The sequence below is a fragment of the Hyposmocoma kahamanoa genome, unplaced genomic scaffold, assembly GCF_003589595.1.
Source record: "Hyposmocoma kahamanoa isolate Upper Pololo Valley unplaced genomic scaffold, ASM358959v1 202, whole genome shotgun sequence".
NCBI classification, from domain to species: domain Eukaryota; kingdom Metazoa; phylum Arthropoda; class Insecta; order Lepidoptera; family Cosmopterigidae; genus Hyposmocoma; species Hyposmocoma kahamanoa.
Window position 1 is genome coordinate 2514245 of NW_020653726.1, and position 21942 is coordinate 2536186.

Here is a 21942-nt window from a genome sequence, read left to right on the forward strand (position 1 = left end):
GATTGATTTGCGAATTTATCCGGATTGAATGGCCATGATGATTCGTTTAGCGCATTGTTTTGCTAAATATAATTATATTTAGCAATACAATTATATAAAATATATTACCTGTTGACAAGTGGACTTTGAAATTAAATTTCAATAGCTAATAAGTCCATATTGTAACACGTTTAATACCGAAGAGTTTTTAATTGTCTACACCTATAGTCATATAACGTAGTGACGACGACTCGTTGACACATCTAAATCTATGGTTTATATTAAAATTTGTCACATTGTGTTTCATAATAAACAATTTTGCATAAAATCTAAGAAAGCTAATTAATAAATAAATAAATAATTAATTGCTGGGACAAGCAGTATGGAATTTTGTTTTCAAAACATAAAGTATTTAACTCAAACACATGGCCTCTCCCAAGCTTCCACTGACTCGGATGCTGAGTACCTCGGGTACTCCGAGAGAACTCTAGCCATCATTAAACCTGAGGCTTATGAGGATGCCGAGGCTATAGAGAATCATATTATAAATAACGGATTCCAAATACTAGCTGTGAGTGACTATTATAGAATACTAAACTGTGTTTAGCGTGGTCATAGGTCAATGAGCGTGGTAATGACCAAGTACAATATTAACTATAAAGGATTTTAAGTAGCAGTGGAGTTACTTGTGAAAGAGTTCATCCAGGGACTACTGCCAGCAAGCAGTAATGTCAGCATTACTGTGTTCCGGTTTTGAAGGGCAAGGGTGCTGGTGAAATTACAGGCATATGAGACTTGTCAACTTTTGTCTCGGGTGACGGGTGCAGTGGCAGAGCCCCTCAGATCTTTGCGAATTAAAACTCTGAGTGGCACTTGAACTATCATGGACAGGCGTGTAGCTTACCATCAGGCGTACGACTTGTCCGTCCCGTCACTTGATATTATAAAAAAAAGGAAATCCATAAAATGTAAAAAGTTAATTATTCTTTTAATGAACAAAACACGTCCCAATACTAATTCGCGATAATATTGTTTTCACTCGCTATAACATTCACACTGATTATTACTTATCTTGATTCTGTTTATACTACTCTACTACGCTATTCGTGTAGTCGCTAATATGGCCACCCAAAATAACTGTAGGTGTTGTATTGATAAAACTAGGTGATAGGCAAGCAGCGTGTTCTGTTTATTGAAATCTATTGATCTACGTGTGAACCGTGGCGATTATGGCTTTTTGCGAGACGCGTTCAGCTGTGAACTTTTTGAAGTTTGTTTAGGAGGTGGAAACATTTATGAAAATGTAATTTATGTTAAGAATATTTTTATATGAAAAATAGTGACAAACATAACTTTAATACAAGGAATAAAAATAAATTAACTATTCTTGACAGTCGCCTTCACAAAGTCACAAATTCATTTAAGGGGCAATGTATACGCTTTTATAGTGAGATTCCGGTTGATATTCAAAATTTGCCTTTACGTGGTTTACAAATATATTGAGACAAAATCTTTATATTAAAGGTTATTTTATAATGCAACTTCTACGCACATGGATGATTAAAATCCGTGGTCGTGATCCGTTTAGTTTCTGCAGGTATTCTCAATCTAAGATGTTTGAAATAAGTATTGTAAATGATAAATGTATTCAAATGCATATTTGCAAAGAGCAACCCCTACAGTTTCTTGCTCATTCTTCACAGGGGAATCTGCCTTACGAATGAGCAGTAGAGGTTTAATCAATATGACGATTTCAAGTGTAATTTGATTACCTATGAAATAAAGATGATTTTGAATTTTTAAATTTTAAAGCGTTGTAGAGTCGTCATTGTTAACTATTATAATAATTTACAGTGAGAGATGTATTGTATAAGTAGGTGTAAAGTTTTAAGCAAATAAATACATAAAACTTAGTACCCCTTTTAACCGACTTCAAAAAAAGGAGGTGGTTCTCGATTGGACTGTATGTTCTTTTTTTGTATGTATGTTACGCGATAACTCCGGTATTTGTGAACCGATTGTCATGAATCTTTTTTTTGTTGGAAAGAGGGTGCCTTCATAGTGGTCCCATTTCATTTTAAAAAAATCATCCGCCTCTAAGGGTGGCTGATCACGCATGAACATTCATTTTTACAAATAGCGCCTAAATTTAACTTAAGGAGCAATTATTTGAATGGTTGGTTTTGTTATTCTCCAATTCAAGGCGTTTTTCTCTCAATATACTTTGAGTAGTGAGAACCGATTTTTATTATCTCCTGTGGCAAGTCCTGTGTAGTGGCGAACTAGGGGATATTTCAATAAAACTTGGCAAATAGATGAATTCCACGTACTTTTGAGGTCGGTTTTTTTAGTACTCTGTACTGATATTATATAGAGTTATGTAGTTGCGAGAGGTCCGACATTTATAGCATTTATAGTATTTAATCCGCCAGACCAGCCCCACATCTTTCTACATTAGTTTTGATTATAGTGACCATCTCTATCGACCTTTAGGGTATACAGGCATAGCAGGGATTATCTAAGTCAGGTCCTAAGCCTAGATCAGCCCGTTTGTACGGGCTTCATCCGGTTCTCTGTAAAGCTTGTGCCTTTGGTGAGCCGCCCCAGGTACATATACAGTACCCTCCCTATTTTTCAGATAGGTGCCGGTGTTGTAGGCACACTCACTTTCCGTTCCGCATTGCACAACTAGCGGTTGCCACCGCTAAACCATCGACTCTGACTCCACTACCAAATCTCCTCATTGGTGGCGGAGCTGTAAGGCACGCTCACTTCCCAACGCCGAAAAACGTTGTCTTTCCAATCCCCAATGACTTAAGCGGCTGGAGGGAACGGAGGATATCTAGCTTATCTTCTACTAGCTCTCCGGGTTAGTGCCGGAGATGCCAGTCGCAGTGTCCTTCGACAATGTCCGGACATAGCTTCCACCTTAAATGGCGACTCACGTGTCCCGCGCGTCTCCTGGCTTCAGGCTCTCAACTAGATCGCTAATAAGACGCGCTAGCAGCGCACGAGACAGCTTCACCGGCCACACACCACCGGGGCAGACAAAACATGTCTGTCTCCGTAACCTCAAACCCCAGTCCGGGTCCACCAGAGACGCCCGCGAAGACGTGTCCCTGCTGCTAGACCAGTATTTTGAGGCACGGTACGGTCGTGATTCAATAGTATGTATGTAGTATATAGCGTGCCGTACACTTGTTTTCTTTGTGATCTGGAGTGATAGGAGGAACAAGTCATATGCCTGGTGGTAAGCGACACGCCTATACTTGACGGTTGCAATGCCACTCTGAGGTATAAATCGCAAAGATCTGATGGGCACTACAGTGGTAACTCTGAGACATAAGTTGACAAGTCCCATGTGCCTGTAATTTCATCACACCTTTAACCCTTCAAAACCCGATACATTACTGCTAGAAGGCAGAAACAGGTAAGGTGGCAGTACTTCGCTGGACGAACAGAACCACAAACAGAATAATACTTTCTTATTTTATATAAATAAATTACATATGAAATAAACATTTCACAGCAACCAAGATATTCGGTCAGATAAATGTATAAAACTTACATTTTTTTATCGAGTTCTTAGGTTTTGGCGATTGTTATACATAGGAAATGAAACTATTTTTCCGGATTTAAATCGCGTCAAATTAAATTTAAATATTTGTTTTTTTCAACAAACCAGCGTGTCGAGCTCTTTACAGGTCCCACGGTCATGGTTGACTGTCAACCATGTTCATAAGACCTGTAAAGGTCTGTAGCATTTAAATCCGGAAAAACAGTTTCATTTCCTATCTGTTTTTTTGTAAAGTTTCTCACTATATAGTAAAACTGTTGTTGTTTGCTGTAGCTAAAAATATACTTGAAGATTTTATGAATTCTGAATAAAGTCCATATTAAAAGGGGGTGTCTCAGGGGGTCTACGCAAAACAGTAAAAATTTGCATGTGGTCTACGAGATAAATAGTTTGGGAGCCTCTGGTTCAATCCCTTTCCTTACAAACCACCTGTCTAGTAGTGGGACATATATAGATTAAAACAGGGTTGTAAAAGTTGTAAGTAGTATATCTATTAACGTCTTTAGTCTGTTTTCGATGATTAAAATTTATTATGCTATATTCAGTACTTACTTAAGTTTCAGTAGTAAATACGAAAGACTTTACGACAATGATAGCCGTAAAGACAACTTGATGGCAACTTTATCGATAGCGTCACGGTTTTATTGCCTAGAATAATGGGAACGTACTTAGATATTTTTCATATAATCTTGTGTAGTACGAACAGCCTTCGATGTATTTTACTTTTTTAACCGATTTCGAAAAAAGGAGGAGGTTCTCATTTCGATTGTATATATTTTTTATATATATATTACGTGACAATCATTTGTGATCCGATTTTGATGATTCTTTTCTGTTCGAAAGAGGGTACCTCAGATGTGGTTCCATTTAAATTTGAAGAAAGTATTCCACCTCTAAGGGTGATAAACTAGGGGATGAATGACTTTTTGGGTCGGTTTTTTGTACTCTGTACTGAGATTGTGTAAGAAAGGATATATACATTTTAAATTTATGACTTGTACATTAATTGCATTGTAAGTAAAAGATTCAATACCGAAAATGTAATTCGTATTATTGTTATGATTTTCATATGATAAAAGCACTTTCGGCGTATGATCACGTGGCTTTATTATACCAAGGGTACGAAATCAAATATGGTATTTGTAATATGGCTCTAAATGCGCCTCTGTGTCTGAGTCATAAAGCGCAAATGACGCTCGCGTGCTACTATGTTTTCCACTAATAGCTATCGGGATTCCCTACTTTGTTGTTCTTACTCACCCTCTGATTTGTTCTCTAATTTGTTGCCGAAGTACGTATCAGTTTCACTTTATTGATATTTGAAAAGCTAACCTGCAGTCTGTAGTAGATTAAAGTTATGTGTGTCATAAGTAGCAAGTAAGTAGTGAATAGTTACTACAAATAAAGTTTTTTGATTAAAAATCAATATAAAATCAAATATTACTATGTATTTTACATCTGGGTAGTATTCTAGGCCCACTGTTGTTCATACTCTTTATTACCGATTTTACATTGTGCATCGCACCGAGTGATACAAATGGATTCAAGTGTGCTTCAAGTAAATCTCGTAGTGAATTGAATAAGGCAAAATGTATGCAAATTGTATTTGCCGCAATCGCAACCTAGTAACTTGAAACAGTGAAGAAGAATTGCTGTGATCTGAAAACATTTTTCTTACTAGAATTAATCACAAAAAAGCGGCTTATCGTGCATATTATGCGTACATGATCTTTAATTATGCGATAGGGGAACACTGCTCTGGGGGAACACTGCTTCAAGGCATATTTTGCTACTACATAATTAGAATAAAAAAAGTTAGGTTGCACGTGTATAGTATGGGTCAGCTAGAGATTTACAAACCTTACTTTCTCTACAACCAAACATTAGTATTTTGTTAAAGAATACTTTGGTAACGTTAATTGAGTACAAATTAGATAAGATATTCGCATTGAGGATTTCAAAATATGGGCTTCAAGCCGTGTGTTGGGGATCAACTGACTTGACAAGGTCTCGTGAAGGAGTCCTGCGACATATAAGTAAAAATAGACTGACCATAAAATCCATGAAAACTGCTAGAACATGTCATTAGACATCACAGACGCAGTTTGCCCCAGTTATTTTTGTTGGGACAGATTACTGGAAGGAGGAAAGTGTGTTGCAGAAAAAAGGCGTGGACAGGAGTTGCAAGCTCCAGCAAGTTATTATACGGGCAGTAATGCAGATTTGGTGGCCAACTTTCACCTGTTGGAGACGCATTACAAGAAGATATAGGAGAAAAAAAGTATATTGTGTTGGATCGTACATTTCACCAAAACCTGGCACGCAAATGTTTTATACATTCTTATTTTACTTTTGATGTAGCATGCATTATAATCAAATTTGTACAATAGCATAACAAAACATATGTACAATAACAATTACAATTTAATAGAAAAATAGGAAGTAAAAAAATAACCTAAATTAGTTAGTTTTTACATTTTATAATGTGAAGAAAAAATCATCAATATTGTAGTAGCAATTATCTATAAATTTAATTCTTTTACAGTGTCCGGTAATTTAGGAAACCTAATATGTCATGGGAATGAATACGTCAAAGTTGGTTCAATGTGGAAACTGTATAAAAATCCAAAGCATTTCGCTACAGGCACATCCTTTTTAGGGAAGTTTGTTTGCAAACCTGACTGGAAGGGAAAGGGTGCAGTTTAAATATGCAAAAACTTTTCGGCATAGATAGTTGAACGTATTTAGATGTCGTATGTAAAGTATTCACATAATTCGCTATTCTTCAGTGATCCACCATAGTAATATTTTTTATTACTTACTACAGAGCTGAATTCAGAATATGCTAAATTATTAAAATTGTTAATTAATTTCACTACCTCCGTGGTCGAATGGCTTGCACTCCGGTTTTTATGATGTGGTCATCTCCGCCATCTCTCAGTGTAGAAAAAACTAACTTTTCCATCTAGGGTCTGGGTGTTGTACTGTTGTTGTTTCCGGTTTCCATAACACAAGTGCTTTAGCTACTTTGGGATCAGAGCAACGTATATGATGTTGTCTAACATTTATTTTTATTTCTATTCTAGACAAGGCATACACTGTTCATTGATTATAATAATCACGTCACAACTTTGGGCGGACATATGATTCGCATTTTTTTTCCAATTTTGGATTCGACTCATCGGCTTTGGGCGCCAGAAACATGTTTTTTTAAACCATAAACATATACAGGTGAATCGCAGACTATATTTATTGACCTAAACCGTGTCTCTTAAAACGTTCTCCACAGAGTAGGTTATATCACGGAGAGTGTGCGATGGAATTGCATGATTTAATTCCTTCTTCCCCTTTCTATCATAATGCGACTAGACGGAGGTTTCGACTCCACGCCTATGTTGTGGATATTCCAGATTCACACGAAGCGTTTTGCTTCCACATTTATATGGCGAATGCCTAAGGAGTGGAAATTTCTGCCTGCAGACTTTTTCCCTAAATGCTATAACTTGAGCCTTTTCAAGGCGAGAGTGAATAGGCAATATTTAAGAGTGCATGTTACATCGTCGACCTTATCGTCGCTTTCCATCATTATCAACAACACATTAGTCCTGTTTACAATAAGAACGTTTAGTATGTGACGGCGTTGATTTTTTACATCGTTGCTACAAGCGCATCCCCATATTTTGTGAGTTCTTTGTCGATGAGTGTGTCTCACCCTTTATACGGCTTTTTTAGACTCAGATTTAGAAGGAATAAACCGCCAGACATGTTGTTAAAAAAATATTGGTAAACGATAACACAGGATTGGAATGATATCTGACAGACTCCTTTCCAAAGGGGAGATACGTCCGAGTGGCCGGCAGCGAGAGGGTTACGTGTGTATGCAAAACTCATACAGCGTTTGTAGGGGAGCATTCATTATTCCGCGTCATAGCCAACCCTTATTACTGATAGGGTTGTCATAGCTCATTTTGTGTAAATTCAGTAATTAGTTAACCAATTCTCGCGGAGAAAATAAATTTGCCTAGTTTTACAGAGGTTAATCAAGTATGACTTATTTTACTAGTCATAAATAAAATTTTAAATTAAAATTTTAATTATTAAATTTTTATTGTATTTTATTAGTAGTGTGAAGAAGCATTTGGCCAGACCGGCAAAATGATAGTGACGGAGTGAAGATATTTGTGTTTTCCATCCGTTACTCTCATCTCTGGACTGTATTCGCACTTTCCATCAGGCGCGGTGCAGTCATTTTGCCGAGTCACAATAAAAAAAAATTAAAAACAAAATTTGAAAAAAATTTTCATTTAATTTAATTTCACTTTTACCAATAAAAAAAACAATGTACATACCGACTTATTGTCGTAATTCGCATTTTTTTTGTTGATAAGTGACAGGACGAACAAGCAGTGCGCGTGGTGGTAAGCGATACGCCTGTCCATACTGCCACTGTTAGTTGAAAGGGCGCTTGAGACAAAAACTCAAAATCGTTAAATAATGTTTAAAGAATTTAAATAAAAAATATTTGCTGTTTTCAAATGAAAAACGTACACACTTTCTGCAAACGTTAAGATAAGCCTATATTATACGCAAAATATGGAATTAAAATATTTTATTATTTATGCTTCATTATTTAAATATTACCCTTTTTCATTTTCAAATTAGTAAACAAAATGTTCGTAAAATACTAGGTAAGATGGGCGCAAGCAACCACTTAATGCCTTTTCAACTTAGCATAATCACAACATTATTGTTAACGTTAGTGTAATAATAAGATGACAGCGCAGCATGTAGTTACAATGTCTTTTCAATGTCGTAGTTTGACATTTTCAAGATGTTTATTATTTAAGTGAAAGGTAACATTTCCACCTTACTTTAAATTTAAGTGATCATTGTGTAACATTACATTGTGTAAGAACTCTACTCAATGCTCAAGTCAGGATTTTAGCAGACTTGAGTATGATTTCAAGCACTGGAAATACGATCCTAATGGCAAGGACTTGAGTATGATTTTCAGTGCTCACTGCAATACTCAAGTCCTGACTTGAGTATTGAGTAGAGTTCTAGAATACGACTCTTAGAGCTTTAACTAAGGAAGATTTAGAAAGTTAAATGTAACTTGCGTCTTTTCAGTTACTTAAGTGATTGAAATGTGTAGTTAAAACGAAATGATGTTTATATTCAATTACACCTTTTTACCAATTTGTTTTGTAAATGCGTCCATTTAACTTAGTTTGACCATAAAAATGTGGGCACTTACGCCCTTTTCTCTTACGGTAACGTTAACCTAATCCAACTCGGAAAATAATATAAATAGTGGCAGATTCGTCTTTTATGGCAGATCACGGCAGTACATGTAACTAATTTTTAAAAAAAGTGTCACATGCGCCTTTCAACTAATGGCGGCAGCGTAGCAGTTGCAGTGAGACTTGCTTGTAGAAATGATGTAAAAAAAATGCGAACGCCGTGTCTTACTAGTCGTGCTTTTTGTATTAACTGCGATAACGTGTTGCTTAAAGATTTGTTTTAAAGCAGTTTTTATTCTTGGTGGTACAAACGTTTCTTTTCTGTATTAATAAATTTTACTAGTACGTGAATATCTAAATAAATTTAACTTTGGTATAATAAAGCCACACGTGATCACAAGTGCTGTTATCACATGAAAGTCAGAAAATAATACGAACTACATGAAACAAATTATGTGAAATTCGATGATGGTGATTTTTCACCGGCGAGATTAGACGTGACGAGGAGAGACGAGAATTGAAATCTCGCTGGCCTATTTCCACCAAAAATTGCCATTTATAGGTCGCGTGAGCCACCGCCAGCTCGCGCGAATCATCGCGTGATGGTGTATAGTGAAGATTCAGTGCTGTTAAGTTCATCTAGCGATAACTACGCGGCTGAAGTTTCATATCCTGTAAATTATTATTATTAATTTGTTAACGGAAGAAGAATCAGATGAAACCATCTTTTTTTAAATCTCAAATCGTTCGTACCCCATACTCTCGCAATTGATATTAATAGCCACAGCGAGCTCGCGCGAGATTGTGTGGGCACTCGCGGGAAATCGTGTTTCAAATCGTGTGTTAAAGAGTATAATATTCTATGTAGGTAGCCATACGGTTCAATAATATATAAACAAATACTTAAATTTCCGCCTCGCCCATCCTCGTCAATACAGACCATTTCCACCGAAGATGGGATAGGAGAGAATTGAAATTTTGTCATACAAATTTCAATCAACGTCTCGTCTTGTCTCGCCTCGCCGGTGGAAAACCACCTTAACTCTCCTATTCAAGTATAAAAAAGTTATCGACAAATTTCGTTAGTAAAATGTTTAAGTCTCTTGAAAAGTTGTTACTTTCCAGATATTATTATTATTATTTATTGCACCAAAAATGTACTAATATAACTAAATGTAACCAAAAAAGAAATAGAGTCATCTGCTTAAAGAATCCACCTATATATTAATGTTGTGGCAGCCCTATGCACTAGACAATCTTGAACAGAGCACCCTCGCTCGCTTCGGTCACTGCTGTTATCTATCAAAACCATAAAAAGAATTACATATTCCTATAGGCATTACGAGGGCTGCCCTGCCCGCAATATCGGGAGCTCTTTGAACTTTCATAATTAAAATATCTGTACATTGCTAAATATTCTTCAGAATTTCTGAATAGTTAAACAAAATTTTTCTACGTCTAGGAATATAAATCTGCCATCCTATTAAAGTTATACAAAACATTACCTAAGTACAATCAGTATTAATACATAAAATAAATTAATTAAATATGCTTGACAAATAACGCGCACACATAGACCCGCACAGGGAAACCCTTCATCGCGGGTGCCATGGAGACACACACATAGACAACCACAAATTACACCCAAACTCACGAGAGAAATAAATGTAGGCCATACAAACATTTCGGCACGGGAATCGAACCCGAGACCTCTGAAAGGCCGTCAGTCTGGCAGTCTGAGTGGCATTTGCCACGAAAGCAGTAAAAATAAAAAATAATGCTTACGAAATGAAATCGACGGGTACATTGGAATGTAGGAATCTTCTAAAAGTGTCATAACTATCATTACACGTCATGGTCATGTGAAATTCCCCAACTCGCATTCTAAGAATTTATTTTTAGAGGAGCCCATGTCGTACAGAGAGAATTACTGATATATGTGTAAACTAGACATATATTTTTTTTTATTATTATATTGTACTTATACATTTCTTTCAGCGCCGTACAGTGCACTTGACTCCGGAGCAAGCCGCGGAATTATATAGAGGTCATTATGGAAAGCACCACTTCCCGCACCTTGTAGCACATATTTCAAGTGGCCCTATCATCGCGATGGTACTGGCTACCAAGAACGCTATTAGCAAATGGTGTACTCTTATGGGCCCTGCAAGGTATTTACGAGTTTCATGTAAAATTAAGATAACTATTTCACCAGGCCACAGGCCCTTTCTTGGAAACGCGCCGTGAAAAGAGGGCCGCTTGAGCGCGCCCGTGCTCGTCGGTGGCAGCCTGTTCGGATGCGCCTCTGGTCGGTAACGTCAAGTTAAGTCACTAGCTCTGGACTTGAATACGCGCTGCCACGCGCGTCGGCCCGAGGCCGCCCGGACGCTCTCGTTTCGCGAGCTTGCCCATACAAATCGGCATGTTTGACATCGCGGGCCGTGGGAATGTATCTTTAGAGTGATACCGCTCGATGCGGTACGTCTTCGATGCGACGCCTGAGCGGTGACACTGCGTTGTACTACAAACTTGAACCAGTGATGTCGCGGATGTGGGTTATGTCGATATCTGTAGATGCGGACGTGAATGCGAATGTTTTCACCTTGAGATCTGCAGATGTGAATGTTTGATATTTATTAATACATAATATATACATGAATATTTATTATGAAAAAAAAACCTGATCCACTTTTGCCAATCAAGGCTGGTGAACATTGAATTATCATTATTTAAAAAGATGAAATAGTTTTACATAATTCTATTAAAAAGACTTGGATGGAATATTAATAATAATAAATATTACATTTATTAATACTTAAAGGTTGCCTTTAAGTACGTATTAATAATGTAGTATTGCGATAGGTGACAGTCAGCAGGAACATTTCAGTTTCATTTTTTTATATTTTCCAGTTTATTATGGTAGAATTGTAAATAAAACTTTTAGTATAAGGTTCCTAAGACCGTAAAAATTTTACTCATTCACATCAATAAGTCATAAAATGGTTAAAAATTGGCTTTTATGCCTTTTCTTCCGCGAAGTATCAACATGTCAATGAAGGTCAGGTACCTATTTACAGTCATTGTCTGAAAATAATTTAAAATGTTCATTAATGGAAACGTCAGGCGTATGCATTCAGCCCCTGCACGTGCATATATGCACGCTGCTGTAGCTGCTTGTACCAGCCGACCCGCCACTTCGAAACTCGAGGGGCGGCAATCGGCTAAGGCAAAAGCAATCCCCGTGTGCTTGTCTCTGTAGGCGCAAAACCATTGAGGCAGACGGATTAGTGTGACGAGTACGGTTTTACAAAGGTGGTGAACAGGAAGAGGAAACCCACCATCCCTAACCTGTGCGGCACAGCACTGATAGGATTTTTGCTGCGTCCGGCCATACCGACGACGCTGCTGTACCTGTCGTGATCACATTACTCAACGAAGTCTGAGGAGATGGTGGAGTACATCAGGCTAAAAGCGAAATACACCCTGAGTGTCGAGCGGTTGGAGTCCCGCCCCAACGTGAATTTAAATTCGTTTGTGGTGAGAGTACTGACCGAATATCTGTCGACCTTCATGAAGGGGGCGTTTTGGCCGAAGGGTGCCGTATATCGGCATTCACACCGACACCAGATAGCGCCACAAGTCGCCAACTTAATAATATACCAACATAATTTATTATATTGTTATAAGTATTGTATGTATGTATAACAATATAATAAATTATGTTGTTATATTATAAGTATTGTATGTAATATAACAACATAATTTATTATATTGTTGTATTGTGTGTGTGTATAATATTATATGGGTCATACGGCGTGAAATAAATTTCTAAATTAAAAATAAATTAAACTCGAGAACAAGGATTGATTTTCGACTGCACACGACATGAGTGTCTACGTGTATGCCCGTAATCGTTTAACAAAGCTGAGACTGCATTTTGCTAATTTTACTAATTAACTTTATATTTTATTTTAACTGCCTCTGTGGTCGAACGGTTGCCATGCCGGACTGCCACGCTTAGGTCCCAGGTTCGATTCCCGGGTCGGGAGACGCGTTTGTATGGCCTACATTTGTTTCTCTCGTGGTTTGGGTGTGATTTGTGGTTGTCTATGTGTGTGTCCATGGTATCTGCGACACAGGGTTTCCCTAGTGTTGTTCCCTATGTTGAGTGTGCACGTTATTATTATTATTATTACAGGGTAGCGGAGGCTCAGGCGTACTGGCCGGACAGTCTCCGCGCATGTTACGGCCGTCGCACTAAGTACGGCGATTTTTTTAATGGCCTGCACGGCAGCGAGAACCAGCACGAAGCCCAAAGGGAAATACATTTCTTCTTCCCTTCGAGTTAGTAGACTCTTTAATAGCTTCTGAAAAATAAATGAATTTTTTTGTCATGAAACGGAACGTTGGCAGTTGCTTATAAGTTGCACTATAACATGGGGAGCGGTGCCTGCTTCTTTAGTGTTTTAGTCGCTTTTTATGTGATTCAGTGTTACATTTGTAGAAGTAGGTACAATAACAAACAGGTATGACCACTATTCAGTTAATATTCTCCTCGTAAGAAAATTGACCCTACAAAACGGCATTTGGATAGACTACAAAACGAAATGTTTTTCCCCGTAGAACAATTTTTTTTGAAAATCACTTAAATGTGGTAACATCGCCTGTTCAAGTACTTTTTTGTTATGCACACGTGTTAGGGTTATCATTCGGAGAGCGCACATATTTACCTCGGTTGTGAAAAAGGATGACTTTCTCATTTTATTAAAAATGTAGACGGACGCTGCAGCAGCGCTCAATCCTGGAAAGCTTTTATCGGCCAATATAGCAACTCATTAGCTGCAGTACTCGACTCGCCAGATTAACTTACTATCGAATCATCATTACGAGATACATGAGCAAACATAGTAAGAATTGCTTTTTGGACAATCGACGACTATCTTTATTTTATACGAATACCCTTGAGCACAGAGATCTAAACGCGCAGTGTTGTACCTGATTCTTTATAAACGTCGGATTGGAAAACCTGGGACATTTTACTGGTCATAGCTTCGTGATTCTTGTAATATGATAATTCCTACAAACATAAAAGGATGTATGGCTCTTTAGGCTTATTTTAGGCCTGTACTGACTTCGGCTTGTTTTTACTTTACAGTGATTGTTGGTCCCTTGCTTCGTCATTGGCAAGTCGGCGACTACATACAAAAAAACATCACACAAACTCTTCTACCAGGGCTTACAGCATTGGCCCACGAACGTCCAGCGGAACCGATCTTATGGCTCGCTGAATATTTAAAAAGTCATAACCCTAATGAACCTGAAGTTACTTCTCAAACGCCAGAAGCTCTGGATGATCCTCGCTGTCATACACCGGTTTCAGAGCAATCCCAAATCGCTGTTGCAAAACCTGCAGAACAACCGACATCTGGTACTGAAAACAATGTTTGAAAAGCTTTTCAAGCATTCTTGAAAGTCCGAACACAATTGTAATTCTGGCGGACAAAAATTTGAAAATAATACGGACATTTTACAATATAGTTTCAACCTTTAATGGGCGCTTCTGCCAGTGGGAGTGAAAGTGGCTTCCCACATAGGCGCGCCAATGCGCCGTGGGAAGAGTGTAGCCCGTAAGGGCCCATCGGATGTATTGGTAAATTCAAAGACGCGGCGCGAGAGTATGACCGCCACCGGGTGCCGATCTGCCTGTGGTGCGAGCACGCCAGTATAAGCCGGCGCGACGCGGGGCAGCCCGAGTAACCGCAGGCCGCGAGAAGTCACATTTGGATATTGTTACTAACTGTTAACCAATATGCCATTTTTAACATAAAAAAAAATAATTTAGAGCTTACCAAAATTGGAAATAAATCTTATATGTTGATGTAGTGGTTTATGCGAGTTTGTGGTGTTATCAATCTGTACTTACAAATAAAGTCTAAGTACAGCACACCTAGTTATCTAGATTTAAAATTTTCCATCGTCGTATTTTACACATAATCTCAGTACAGAGTACTAAAAAACTCGACGAAAAGTTCGTGGAATTACATCTATTTGCCAAGTTTATTGAAATCGGTTACCGGCAATTGCGCCAAACCGGATTCATCCCCTAGTTTCCCACCCTTAGAGGTGGAATATTTTCTTCAAATTTAAATGGGACCAATACTGAGGTACCCTCTTTCCAACAAAAAAAGAATCATCAAAATCGGTTCACAAATGCCGTTATCGCGTAGCATACATTAAATAAAATACAGTCGAATTGAGAATAGTTCAATTCTACTGTATTTTTTTTGAAGTCTATTAAAAATCTAGCAATACTTTAAGTCATGGTAGAAACTACAGGTAAAGGTAATGTCAGAATCATATTTTTATACGTTTTCTGTAATTGATCATAGCAATTTTTAAGAGATAATAAACTGACGTTTAGTGGGATGAAATTTTTTGATAAAATAAAAATAGTGTTACGTAAAGGATCGACTTCACCGACTCACTCAGTAGGTCATCAAGGAAAAATAATCAAGAATTTGATAATAGAAGTTTGTAATTACTTCGCGGTATCGTTAAGCATGCCGAAGCATATAGTTGCGACATCGTGCTCGCGCCTAGCCTCTCTTCAGATCACTCTTAAGGTTAAAAATGGTAGCCTTGCTGAAGAAGAGAATCGTATTCTAGGAATATTGCATATAGGTGAATAACCTAAATTCGGGAGACTGCCGGCGTGGTATCCGTAAAGGCGCATTTGCAAAAAGTCGTCAGTCGACCTTCGGCAGAATTCCTTCCGCCTCACTCCGCTCTAAATTTACCTATCATAGTCGCGTCCGTTAATAGTGGAGTCGGACTTTTGATTTGTGCTGCATAATATAGGGCTACCTTAGAGGCACCATAAGCTTATCGCAGCTTTGTTTTTGTAGCTACGACCATTATAATTGAAATTTCGAGTGCAATGTCACAACATCAAGGTAATTATGACAATAACGCACACACTCAACATAGTCCCGCACTAGGGAAACCCTGTGTCGCGGGTGCAATGGATACACATAGACAACTACAAATTACACCCAAACTTACGAGGGAAATAAATAGGCCATACAAATATTTTTACCGGCCCGGGAATCGAACCTGGGACCTCTGCGTGGCAGTCCGGCATGGTAGAGGTAGTAAGGTATACCACTGTTCATCATCTAAAAACTCCTTGCCATGCCGTAACGTAAGTATAAATGAAATAATTTTGACAGATTACGGCCATTCTCATATTCGGTGTTCTCAGCTTAATTATCGTAGCCATTGTTTTTTTTTTGTTTAATATATCCAATGGCATTGACGTACGAACAACTTTAAGCTTAACTATCAATATCGACTGTGAACTGGCAATCGGTACTATCTCAATTTTGATAACTTTACAGCATCTGATTTATTAAATAAAAATACGTAATTTTATTTAACAAACCAACCAACCAACTTTCTTAATATTGGGTTAGTGATAATGATTAAAAATTACTACAATTCTTATGATTAATCACAGCTGGTACAAGAACAGATTAATAATTTACATTTTAATTGTTTCTGCCGTTAAAAAACCTTAAAAGTTAAAAAAAATTGTCTATATCAGTGTAATTCATTACAAAAAGTGAAAAAAATTATTTAAATCAACGTTATTTACATGTTGTTAGTGATTCCCTATAATTTTTGTTTTTATGTTTTCTTAAAAATGTTTGAACTTTCTAATTACCGTTTCATAAAATATTTGTGTCTTAATAACTCGAAAACTACTTGGTCTATTCTAATACCATTTAGACATATTGATAGTTAGCTTAAAGTTTTTCATATTTCAATGTTATTGGGTATATTAAGCGAGAAAAAACAATAGCTACGGTAATTAGGCTGAGGACACCGAAATGACTACGGTCATTAGGCTGAGAACACCGAATGTCACAATGGTCAATAGTAAAAAAAAAAAATTTTACGTCTTTTTGACAGATTGTTTTGGTGACTTCAGAGTACTGAACGAAACACACAATAAATATGGCAACAATATTTTTCAGTGACATTAGTAGCTAAGCATGCATATTTTTAATATTTTAGTTTTTAATATACTTTTTTGTCATTAGAGATAATATCGCACTTGACTACTAACATGGTATTATCTCAAAATTTGCGTTATATTATATTTTATCTCAATATTTCGTTATAATAATAATTTGTCTCCAAAATTTCGCTATAGTTATATGTCATTCGTACACGCTTTGAAATTAAATAGGTAATATTAATGTAACTTAAAGCTATTTTGAGATAATACTTAGTTGTCATGTGCGATATTAAAGGACTGTATATGAAGAATACAAACAAAAATATGTAATTTAAAACTTTATTTTAGAAACAGTTTACATAGAAGTTATCACAGGTCACGGTGTGTAACTATTGATTTCGTTGCAAATAAACGTATTACTAGTTGAAAAAAAATCACTTCACTTTCAATTAAAAAGATATTTGAAATGTTTACAAAACCCTTACGCTAAAAACAAAACAAAACTACTGTGACTATTTTGCAAACGATAAGTACACATAATTCCATATTTATTGTAAATAGAAAAATATATAGACAGACAGCTTTCTAGAACAGCGAACTATTTCAAAAACGTGTAATTCATCGGGAAGATGGTTTGAAAAATAACTTGAGACGTATCTGGTGTACAAATCGTATACCGTCAATTTATCGCTTGATTTTAACCAATGGAAAATTGTTTACCATATAACCTTGCATTCTTAATGCAATTGTGTAATATGTCCAAAAAATGGGTCACTGTTGAAAAGCAGCATTTGTCGGCCGAAACCACCGCCCACTCCAGGGTCTCTTTTGTTGCAACATTTGGTATATTGAAGCGTTCTGCCTTCCGAATGAAGTGTAAGTGCCGTTGTGCTGTTCAAATGCTGTTTTAATGCAGTTAGTGCAACTGCATCATTTGCAAGCAGACTGCTTTGACCGATTGCAAAACGCGATAATTCACAAGGAAAACATAATTTTGTTTAAACTAAATTTGATAAATCTGAACTAAAATAGCAACACCTATGATATTTTGAAATTTTTATTTTGTTTTCGTATTTTAATCTGTTGCAAAAATATTTTACTTTCTTACAATTAAATATAAAAACATTATGGAATGTTAGAAATAACAACGGATACACCTCTCGCGTTTTGACAAGATTGGCTTCAAATAAAAATGAATAAATCAGTTCATCCATGAATAGTCACAATATTTTTTGTTGCAACAAACCAAACTTACTTCTACGCAATTTGGTAAAAAAATGGCTTAAGTAGTAAATATGATACATAAAAGAGATTACGCATATGGATAAACTACAATCTTGCGGAGACTGCAGCATCTGAAATGAGAATAAATAAGGTACAATACATTATATCGCACTGCTATTACAATAGTGCTGTAACTCGCAATATGTGAAATTCAAGATTTTATCATTATTGTATATAAAATTTAATTCTCTACACGTCAATAAAATTGTCGTTAGAATATTGTACGAAATAATTAAAATATATCTACTTAACTCAAAATGAGACACACTTTATGTCAGCTAGGTCTGTCCTGATTAAAAAATATGAAATTATTGTTTCCCTTTTACTTTTAAATATATTTGACAAGTAGGCAATTATTTAGATTTAAATGATCTTTCACGGATAGTTAGTAATTAGCTTTTTCGTCAATTTTGAGAAAATACACTTTTTGAGTTAATACACTATTCTTATTGTATAAACAGTGCGATATGTTTATCGCATATGAAACCAATACTGTCGCAACTCAAAAATTATGGAATTGAACAAACACGATTTGAAAATTTAAAAAAAATACTGAATGAATCTTATTGCGAATAATGGGATTATTAGTTATCCACTTACAAACGAGAATACAAACTTATTGGTTCCATTCAGTAATTCTTTGAACTTTCAAATCGTGTTTTCTTTATTTTGTCACTTTTGAATTACAACAGTATTTATTTTCTTGTGCGATTATATAAATTGACCGTCAACTGTATTTAGTCTATTCGGACTGTTGTAGCTTCACCACAGACTATATATGGATACTTGGAATGATTTTTTGTTGGTCTAATCATACTATACATACGTTACTAAACTTAATTCATTATACATTAAAGGAAACTTATTACAATAAAAATTGACATATTGGCGTAGATTTTCCGCCACTGTCAATTACGAAATTTCTCTTTTTTCTTTTAATTGTGCCAGACAGCCACACCAATTACCAGGTTCCACATTAGGTCACTCCCTGTATTATGAGTACCAGAGCTACGAAATTCACTCTGGGGCACTACCCAGAGCACCCAAACGAGAAACAGTTTGGAAAAGGTCATTACCCAAATTGGTCCCACCAGGAGACCTACTTATCCAGCGCCCACAGAGTAAACAAACTCCCATAGCTTTTCTACGTAAATTTCGATTATAGTGACCCTCCCTATCAACGTATTGGGTATGCGGGAAGGGCACTATGACCTGTGCGCGCACAGAAACGTTATAAGTTCAGATTTTGACCCCAAATTAGCACCAGTGTACAAGGTTTCACAGACCTCTCGTCACTTGACTTCATCCGGTTCTCGAGAGGCTAGTGCCTCGAGTGCACGTACAGTACTCTCCCTATTTTCCAGATAGGTATCGGAGCTGTCGGCACGCTCTTCCCGTTGCGCATTGCACAAGTATCGGTTGTGGAAACAAATTAATACGGAGTTCTATATGCGGCTACTTCCCGTGGTACTTACAGTTAAGGTAGTATTAATTCTTAGACATATGCAGGAAGGCAGCCGAAGACCTGTCGGAGCAAAGGCCTATTTTCTGGCAGACCACCTTGGTGCCGTACTGCTCGATGAGGTGGATCACGCTGTCACCGTAAATCTCCATCATAGTGTGGCACTGGAACAGAAATTTACTTACTTAACAATCTATTGGAATGGTAGTGTTTATTTGACGTTACAAAAATATTTCTTTATCATAGCGAAGTGCACGAAATGAGCCTTCTCGCTCGACGCACCATCCGTTTCCTATATGTCTGACGCAACCTGGGCAACAATCGGCGAGTACCTTACGTCGATTGGCAAATCCTTTCACCACGATCGCAATTATTATAGTGTATGCCATATCTTTTTTTTTAAATACCAAGTGAAGCGTCGAGCAAGTCGTGCGCCTGGTAGTACGCCACACGCCTGCCCATAACAGTTAGTGTTACTCAGAGCTTTAGTCATAAAGATCTGCGGGATCTGCGGGCGCCGCCACTGCGCCCGTCACCATGAAACATAAGCTGATTTACCCTTCACAACCGGAACACAGTAATGTGATTATTACTGCTTGGCGATAGAAATAGGTAAGGTTGCAGTACTTCCCTGGACGAACTCCTTCACAAGGAGATCTACTGCTACTAAAAATATCTAATACGATAAGCAGATGATTTTTTTAACCAAATGATTACGTGACGAAATTTCGACATTACATTTTTTTATTACTATTGTAAGTTTTTAAGGCTCGATTTCCATCGCAATGGAAGCGAATTTTTGTTTATTTTTAAACGACTTAAAAAGGTGAAGGTTCTCAATTCGTATTTTTTTGTATGTATATTACGCGATAACTCCGACGTTTATGAACCGATTTCGATGATTCTTCAGTGATGGTCCTTTTAAAATGTAAAGAAAATATACCTTTAAAATTAGGGAATGAGGATTCACAGTCACAGTTTATAGGATTTCTCAAGTTCCGTTAACCGATTTCAATAACACTTGGCAAATAGATGTATATGATATCGCCATCGGACGTTTGTTGACGTCGGATCTGTGTCAAATTTTCGCCGCCTGTTTTTATTTTATTTATACTAATTTTAAGCGCGCGCCACTCATACTCACCTTCTAAAATGTAGGGTCGCGTTGAAATACCTCGCCTTAACATTAAGTGCCTTATGCTATGGTAACAAAATTTCATTTCCATTCCGTTCCGCGTAATGTAAATTGAGCCTCCGTTTATTAGTTACTTAAATACTTTAATAAATAAAGCATTCTAATTTTGTCTACAATCCTTAAAATGCTTTATCAACTATATAAAGCATTTTCTTTTGTCCTTGTGGACATATGTGCACTTACCCTCGCGGAATACTTGGCCGGCAACAGCCCGCAGGACTTCTCGACGATGTGTACGATGTCATGGTCCACCTTGTCGTTGGACAGAACCTTCTTAACGGCCAACACAACCGTCTCGCACACCGCGCAGTCCAGGATCTCTTCTGTTGCAACACAGGTATATTCAGTCTGCATTCCGATTGCATATAACTGCCATTGTGCAGTTTCAATATAGCTAGTGCAACTGCATTACTACTGGAAGTAATCTTCGTGCAGTAGTGATGCAGTTTAATAACTGTCAGATTGCAACAAAGCTTTGTGTCTGAACAGCCCACATATACAGTATGATTTTTTAATCATCGTCCAAATTTTTTCCAGCCGCTAGATATCATTCAAAAACTCCATTTTCGAAAAAAAATTGATAGGTCTATTTTCAAAATGAAAGTATTTATTCCGAAGTAATACTCGACAAAAATTGGTTACCAATTTACGCTATTATTATTTACTACGATTATGCGTCTATGAATGAATGCCATACGCTAACCGCGCGGATTCTCCAATCATAGGCCGCCAAAGCAAAATGCCGCCACCGCCGCCGCCCGCGCCGAACGCTATTGGCGGCTGTCACTTCAGTCGTCACACGTCCGTGTAGCGCTTCGTATGTGTGTGTCTATCTCGCTATTGAAAACGCATTCACGTGTCACTATGTATACAAACCGCGAGTACTTTGAAATGGTCAAGTGCTATTTTATAAGCGATGAAAGCCCAAACGGAGCCCAGAGACTATACGAGGCAGAGAGCATTCCTCGCCTTCGCAATTATGGAATAGCAAGTCCTACAGTCCCCAACCGCCAAACGTTTCTGCATGTCATACAGAGGCTTTTAGACCATGGCCAGTTTACGACGCCTTCACACGCCCAAGGACGTGCTAGGCCGCGACTGTCCGTGGAAATCGAAGACGAAATCTTCGATTTTTTCGAGAGAGATCCAAGACGAAGTACACGTGATGCAGCTCGACGGTTC

General features: G+C 37.3%; 2 protein-coding genes across 2 annotated transcripts in view; one reads left to right on the forward strand and one right to left on the reverse strand.

Annotated features, from left to right (window-relative positions):
* Positions 1–361: 361 nt before the first annotated feature.
* On the forward strand, positions 362–14745 carry LOC113227077 (nucleoside diphosphate kinase homolog 5-like). The gene is made up of 4 exons (XM_026459951.1): positions 362–550; positions 10798–10970; positions 12998–13143; positions 13955–14745. Exons 1-4 carry the CDS (start codon positions 362–364, stop codon positions 14245–14247), a joined length of 801 nt encoding a protein of 266 aa, XP_026315736.1. The 3' UTR covers positions 14248–14745.
* A 2426-nt stretch (positions 14746–17171) lies between these two features.
* LOC113226815 overlaps positions 17172–21942 on the reverse strand; it is a 51555-nt gene continuing 46784 nt past the window's right edge. Inside the window, exons 19-21 of the mRNA XM_026459581.1 lie at positions 20944–21083; positions 19579–19729; positions 17172–18174 (exon numbers count right to left, since the gene is read on the reverse strand). Of these exons, the coding sequence (XP_026315366.1) occupies positions 19592–19729; positions 20944–21083 (278 nt within the window). The 3' untranslated portion in view covers positions 17172–18174; positions 19579–19591. The remainder of the gene's footprint in view (positions 18175–19578; positions 19730–20943; positions 21084–21942) is intronic.

Coding starts and splice junctions, on each gene's coding strand:
- LOC113227077 (XM_026459951.1), top strand. CDS start 362: ATGGAATTTTGTTTTCAAAACATAAAGTATTTAACTCAAACACATGGC. Junction 551..10,797: donor ACGGATTCCAAATACTAGCT/GTGAGTGACTAT, acceptor CATTTCTTTCAG/CGCCGTACAGTGCACTTGAC. Junction 10,971..12,997: donor ACTCTTATGGGCCCTGCAAG/GTATTTACGAGT, acceptor TTATTATTACAG/GGTAGCGGAGGCTCAGGCGT.